At 53.6% G+C, this 7,481-nt stretch overlaps 1 protein-coding gene across 1 annotated transcript; it reads left to right on the top strand.

Moving 5' to 3' along the window:
* Positions 1–3,079: 3,079 nt before the first annotated feature.
* Positions 3,080–4,292, top strand: LOC130263065 (olfactory receptor 14C36-like). Its single transcript, XM_056510536.1, has one exon. The coding sequence runs from the start codon at positions 3,185–3,187 to the stop codon at positions 4,157–4,159; it is 975 nt and encodes a 324-aa protein (XP_056366511.1). The 5' UTR covers positions 3,080–3,184; the 3' UTR covers positions 4,160–4,292.
* The last annotated feature ends 3,189 nt before the right edge of the window (positions 4,293–7,481 follow it).

Raw genomic sequence — 7,481 nt, 5'->3', positions numbered from 1 at the left:
TTAGAAACAGTTAACATTATGCTTGTCGAATGTCGACAACTGCTTTAAAGTGTGCCTGTTACTAACACATTTACAATTCTATACTAACTTTACTAACCGACGAAAATTTTGTGATATCTACACTTTATAATTTCATATAAATTTTACTAATCATGAGAGAGGGGGGAACTGTGGAGAGTTAGGGAAAAGCGTGCGGAAGATATCGGGATGTACAGTTAGATAGGGAACCCCTCTCCCCTCAAAGATCCGCTGCTCCGGATCTGAGCTCACAGCTGGACTGTGAGCTAGGGGAAATGACCACTACTATCTAGGCTATAAAGACCCTTGTAACCCCTCAATAAACGCCATTTGCTGTCCACCACATTGATGTCCTGGAGCTGATGGACCGAGTGACCCTGGGATAGGGCCACCGTGCTGGACCTGGATCAGGCCACCAGGCAACAAATTGTGACACCATGGGGCCCCATGGAACCAAATCTCCATTGTGACAGTACAGAACCTCATGGAACCAAGGGGCCTGGGTGACACTGCAAGGCCTCAGGGAACCAAGGAGTCCAAAGGTCTCAAACATTCCTTGCAGAGTTCTGCCTTGGGAAAGGGGAACCTCATTGTTGGCACCTTGAACAGGCACACACCTGAGGAGTGTGTCTGTTTTCAATGGGGAAAGTTAGGAATTTCAGATTGCTTCAAAAGAACCAGGAAAACCCCTCTTTCCTGAGTGAAGCCAGTTCTCCAAGCAAAGCAGGTTCCAGATAGGATGCTGTTGGAGAATGTTGAGCAAGGCTGTCCACACTGGGTCAGACCTCAAGACACAGCTTCTCTGAGCAGGCCAGACTTCCTGGAGAGAAACCCTGGGTCAATATCAATCACAGAATGCTGCAATCACCTCTGCTTTAAAGAAAACAGGAATAAAACATAACCTTTACAATAATAATAAATTATTAAAGAGCTAAGAAGCTCTTTGAGTTATTTCTCCATAACAATAGTAGGAAAATTTCCTGATGAACTGCACCAGACCAGAGGGAAATCAAGGCAGATCCATGGTTTGTCAGGACTTGCTTGATCCCAGTGAGCCCCAAGGTGCATTTGGTGCTGAGCCCTTGAACCTCAGGGCCTGAGAGAAGATTGCACAAACCTTTGCAGGAGTCCAAGTCAGAAGAAAAACCCAAAGTGTCTCAAAGCATTAATGGGTCCCACTGTGGTCCATCCCCAACACAGGCTCCTCATGGACTCCTTGGAGGAGAGAATTGGAGGACATGATTGCCCAAAAATGTCTCAGAGACTCAGAGAGGAAAGGAAAATCCAAAGTACCTTTGAAACCTTGAGTATCTCTAAGTATTAATGAGCCCCACTGTATGTCAATACAAAGCTCTCAAGGGACTCATTAAAGCAGATTATCAGGGCCATGATTGCACAAAGTACTAAAAGAGTTGGTGTCAAATGGGAAACTCCAAGTACCTTAAAAAGCTGAAGTACCTTGAAGCATTAATGAGCCCCACTGAGTGTTGTTACTGACAAAGCCTCTCAAGGGACTAATTAAAGCAGATAATTGGAGGCCATGATTGCACAAAGATCTTACATACTCCAAGGCAAAAGCAAAACCCAAAGTCCTTTGAAAAACCTGCAGTCCCTGGGAGCATGAAGGAGCCCCCAGGGCCATTCCTGACCAAGGCTCCCCAGGGACTGGTCCCAGCAGATCCCTGAGGCCACTGGGATGTGGGGGGATGCTGAGGGCAGGACAAGGGGTGACAGTGCCCAGCCTTGCTGGGGCTGTGCCAGTGGCTCAGGACAAGGTGTCTCCTCACAGCCCTTGGTGGCACAGACCCTGCTGTGCCCCAGGGCACCAAGGCTTGGCTTCTCTTTGTCCCCACCTGTCATCTCTGCCTCCAATTTCCTGCTCTAACTGGAACCTGGGGACACTTTCTTAGTTTTGTCCCTCAGTGGGACCCATTAAAACTTCAAGAAACTTTGGAGTTCGATTCTGCCTTGGAGTTCTTGAGAGGTTTCTTCAGCTCCCTTTCAGGGACTGATGTTCAGGACTTTAGAACTCCCGAGAGGGTCATTAAAGAACCTTGTTCTGTGTTGTGCTGCTGAGCTCGGCTGGGCTCCTGGCACAAAGGGAGCCCCTGGCAACCGAGAAGAGCTTCAAAAACATATTTCTCTTGATGAGCAGCTCTTCTCCCAGCCCAGCATGTTTGGGGCACTGCCTGCAGCCACCCTGGGCACAGCACAGAGGCACAGAGATCTTCAATCAGTCAGGGCTGGGAAGATGCTCAGAAGTGACTGGGGCAGAATCACTCCCAGCCCTTGACACAGGAAGCCTCTGGCTGCAGGACAAGGCAGCTGCAGCTCCTGGAGTGATCTCCTATAGCTGGAACATCCCAATGCCTACAGACTCTGTGAGTACATTCTCTGATTCTCTTTTGTGTAGAGCAGCCAGGGGTGCCCAGGGCTGTCCTGCAGAGCAGGGTCCTGCAGCCCAGGGCGCTGTGCTGGGGCAGGGACTCTGCTGCCTGCCAGGGACAGCTCTCAGCCAGCCCTGGGAGCTGCTCACAGCACTGGGGGACAAGGTCTGGGTGGAAGGAGACAGCTGGTAAGGCTTGGAAGTGCTCTCCTTGTGTGGTGTGGATGTTGCATTATACAGGACTGCTCCCAGCATGATATTTAATACCAGAACATTTCCAAGTAGATAATACAGGGAGTACAGTAAGGCAGGAGCTGCACATAAGAGAAAAACCGTGGTTTTTTCATCTGCTGCTCTCAGCTGCCTGGATGAGAAATTGCACATTGATATTCATCTCTCAGTTAACGTTGAGGAAATTAAAAAAATTTTCTCTCAGATCACAATAAACCAGGCAGTGACAGATATCAGCACAGGACTCCTTAAGGAAGCTTCAGTGTCTCTCTTCCAGCCTCCTCAGGCTTGCAGTGATGTTGCCATCAGAGCCTGCAGAGGCAGAGCTGCCCTGGGCAGTGCCCTGTGCTGGGAGGGGTCTGCAGGGCAGAGCTGAGCCACCGGGGCTGGGCTGGGCTCTGGCAGCACTGGCAGAGCCCAGCCCTGGGCACAGGGAAGCAGCTGCTGGCAGGGACAGCTCCAGGCAGCAGAGCCCTGGGCAGGCAGTGGGGGGAAAGTGCCCCAAACTGAGCTGGGATATTTAAAGTCCTCTCCAAACCAAACTATTCCATGATCACTTTTCTTACAGATCCCCTTGCCAAGACACAGCAAATGTCCAACAGCAGCTCCATCAGCCACTTCCTCCTGCTGGCACTGGCAGACACGCGGCAGCTGCAGCTCCTGCACTTCTGCCTCTTCCTGGGCATCTCCCTGGCTGCCCTCCTGGGCAACGGCCTCATCATCAGCGCCGTAGCCTGCGGCCACCACCTGCACACCCCCATGTTCTTCTTCCTGCTCAACCTGGCCCTCACTGACCTGGGCTGCATCTGCACCACTGTGCCCAAAGCCATGCACAATTCCCTCTGGGACACCAGGACAATCTCTTATGCAGGATGTGCTGCACAGGTGGTTTTTTTTGTTTTCTGCACAACAACAGAGTATTTCCACCTGACCATCATGTGCTACGACCGCTACGTGTCCATCTGCAAACCCCTGCACTATGGGACCCTCCTGGGCAGCAGAGCTTGTGCCCACATGGCAGCAGCTGCCTGGGCCAGTGGCTTTCTCTATTCACTGCTGCACACAGCCAATACATTTTCCCTGCCCCTGTGCCATGGCAATGCTCTGGGCCAGTTCTTCTGTGAAATCCCACACATCCTCAAGCTCTCCTGCTCAAATTCCTACCTCAGGGAACTTGGTCTCCTTGCTGTTAGTGTTTGTTTATATTTCGGTTGTTTTGTGTTCATTATTTTCTCCTATGTGCAGATCTTCAGGGCTGTGCTGAGGATCCCCTCTGAGCAGGGACGGCACAAAGCCTTTTCCACCTGCCTCCCTCACCTGGTTGTTCTCTCCCTGTTTGTCAGCACAGCATTCTTTGCCTACCTGAAGCCCCCCTCCATCTCCTCCCCATCCCTGGATATGTCACTGTCAGTTCTGTACTCGGTGGTGCCTCCAGCCCTGAACCCCCTCATCTACAGCCTGAGGAACCAGGAGCTCAAAGCTGCAGTGTGGACACTGATGACTAAAGGATTTCAGGAACATTAAACTGCTGGATAATTTCTGCAAATCTCTTGTAATATAAATAATATTTGATGGTTCCATTGGTTTAGTTGAGGGTTTGTTCCTTCCCTTGTTTTAGTTTTTTAATATTAGGCACAAAGAAATGTCATTATTTTTGCTCTTTCACATTTTTTCTGTCCACCTTTCCTGTGGCCACCATGTCAATAAGGGGTTGCCCTCTTGGAGGCATTATAAAAAATAAAGGATGTCCCAGAAAAGTTTTCTCCAGAGTTGCCCCTTTTGTTCCCTTCTCTGGAAGCTGCAGCAGCAATGTCTGTGTGCAGAGCTGGGGCAGATCAGTGCTGGCACAGCAGCTGTGCCCAGCAGCAGCAGCACTTGGTGTTGCCAGAGCTGCTCCCGTGCCACTGCCCCGCTGCCCTCCTGCCCCTCGTGTTGCTGCAGGGCCTGAGTGCTCTCGGGGCCGGGCACAGCCCTGGGGGTGGCAGTGCCGGGGCTGCAGCAGGGACAGGCCATGGGCACTGCTGGGGCAGCGCTGACGCCTCAGGGCAGGGCCTGGGGGCTCCAGGCTCCTTGGCCAGGCTCTCTCCACAACACTTGGCCAGGCCAATGCTGAGCAGAGGAAACCCCCGTGAGCAGCCCCAGGCTGGCCGTGGGCAGGCTGGGGGCAAACAGCATGGCTGGTGCTCTGCAAGGTCCCTGCAAGGGGGAGACCCTGGCAAGGAGCAGCAGAGCAGGGGCTGATCCATCCCCACTGCGCTGGACACCCCAGGGCAGCGTCCCAGAGCGTCCTCATGCACCTGCCAACAACATCCCCCCTCTGCAGCCCTGGCCTCTCCCCCAGCTCACACAGGTGCCCCATCCTTGCAGGCACAGACACGGCAGCACTGGCTCAGGAGCCCCTGTTTGCACTGCACAGAGCAGGCGTCAGCACCCCCATGGTGCTGCTGTGGGGAGATGGAGCTGAGTGAGCACAAATGCCATCAGCCCCTGGGGCCAGCAAGGGCTGGGGGACACAAGGGAAACCACTCAGGTTTGTCGTGGCCTCTGCAGTCAGCCAGAAAGTTTGTTCCCATCCCTGGATCTGGCACAGTCAGTTCTGTATCCTGTGGTGCCTCCAGCCCTGAACCCCCTCATCTACAGTCTGAGGAACCAGGAGCTCAAGGCTGCCGTGTGCAGACTGAGTATTGGACCTCCCTGGGCAGCCCATTCCAATTCCCAATCATCCTTTTTTTGAAGAATATTTCCTCATGTCCAGCCTAAACCTTCCCTGGTGCTGCTTTATGGCTGGGTCCCCTTGTCTTGTCACTGTTCCCTGGGCATAGAGCCTGACCCCACCTGGCTGCACCCTCTTGTCAGGGAGTTGTAGAGCGTGGTGAGGTCTCCTCTGAGCATCCTCTTCTCCAGTATAAACATCCTCAGCTTCCTCATCTTCTCCTCACAGGACTTGTGTTCCAGATCCCTCACCAGCCTTGTTGCCCTTCTCTGGACTCGCTCCAGCCCCTCCGTGTCCTTCCTAAAGTGGGGGCCCAGAACTGGACACAGCACCCAAGGTGTTGCCCAACCAGCGCCGAGCACAGGGGAATAATCACTGCCCTGGTCCTGCTGGTCACACCATTCCTGATCCAGGCCAGGTGCCACTGGCCTTCCTGTCCACCTGGGCACACTGCTGGCTCATGTCCAGCCTGCTGTCCATCAGCGCTCCCAGGTCTTTTCTGCCTGGCTGCTGTCCAGCCACTCTGTCCCCAGCCTGTAGCACTGCAGGGGTTGTTGTGGCCAAAGTGCAGGACACAGCATTTGTTATAACCTTGTTGGATTTGAGCCCTGGATCCAGCCTGTCCAGGTCCCTCTGCAGTGTCCTCCTACCCTGCAGCAGATGAAATCTCCCAGCAACCTTGGTGTGTCCATGGTTCCATGAGGCTGTAGAGTGTCACAATGGTCCCCATGATTCCATGTGGCCTCCCAGTGTCACAACGTCCATTTGGTTCCATGGTACTTCTTGGTGTCACAAAGTCCCTTGGATCCTTGGGCACCACAGTGTCACAATAGTCCCTAGGCTCTCCAAGGCCCTGCAGTGTCGCAGTGGATCCTTGGTTCCATGATGTCTCACAGTGCAGTAATGCTCTCCTTGGTTCAACAGTGTCACAAGGGCCTCTTGGTCCCAAGGGGCACCATGGTGTCAAACATGTTTCCTTCATTCCATGACTCCCTGAGGAGCAGCACTGGCCCCTTTGTTCCACACAGCCCTGCAATGTCACAGGGGCCCCATCATTACACGAGGTCCGGCTCTGTCACAATGCTCTGCATGGTCCCACAAGGCCCTGCAGTGTCACAGTGGCCTCTTGGCTCTGTGAGGCCTCCAAGTGCCACCATGAATTTCTTGGTGCTGCAGTGTCACAATGGAGCCCTGGTTCCACAAGATCCTGTGGTGTCACGAGGGACCCTTGGTTCCATGGGGCACCACAGTGTCACAATTGTTCCCTCAGTTCCAAGAGTCCTTGCAGTGGAACAATGGCCCCTTGATTCCATTGGCCCCAGGCTCTCACAAGGCTCTCCTTGGTTCTGCAGTGGCACAATGGCCCCTTGGTTCCACAAGGCCCTGCAGTGTCACAGTGGCCTCTGTGGTTCCACGAGGACCCAGAGTGTCACCATGGACTCCTTGCTTCCATGTGTCCCCACAGTGTCACAGTGGCCCCTTGGCTCTGTGGTGCCATGTCGTGCACAGTGTCACTCTGGTCCTCTCAGTTCCACGAGGCCCTGCAGTGTCACAATGGCCCCTTGCTTCCCCAGGGCCCTGCAGTGTCACAATCATCACAGAATCACCCAGGCTGGAAAAGACCTTTGAGAGCATCAAGTCCAACCTGTGACCCAACACCACCTTGTCAGCCAGACCATGGCACTCAGTGCCACATCCAGTCTTTCCTGAAACACTTCCAGGGACAGAGACTCCCCCACCTCCCTGGGCCGCCCATTCCAATGCCCAATCACATTTCTGTGGAGAGTATTTCCTAATGTCCAGCATAAACATCTCCTTGTGCAGCTTAAGTCTTTCCCTCTTGTCCTGTCCCTGTTCCCTGGCAGAAGAGCCCAATGCCCCGGCTGCACCCTCCTGTCAGGAGTTGTAGAGAGTGATGAGGTCTCCCCTGAGACTCCTCTTCTCCAGGTTAGACAACCCCTGATCCCTCAGCCGCTCCTCACAGGACTTGTGTTCCAGACCCCTCACCAGCCTTGTTGCCCTTCCCTGGACAGCACTCCAGCCCCTCCATGTCCTTCCTAAATTGAGTGACCAGAACTGGACACAGCACTCGAGGTGGTGCCCAACCAGTGCCAGGCACAGGGGAAGAATCAC

This window comes from Oenanthe melanoleuca, chromosome 25 (genome assembly GCF_029582105.1).
Source record: "Oenanthe melanoleuca isolate GR-GAL-2019-014 chromosome 25, OMel1.0, whole genome shotgun sequence".
NCBI classification, from domain to species: Eukaryota; Metazoa; Chordata; class Aves; order Passeriformes; family Muscicapidae; genus Oenanthe; species Oenanthe melanoleuca.
This window is presented reverse-complemented; position numbering and strand designations above follow the sequence as displayed.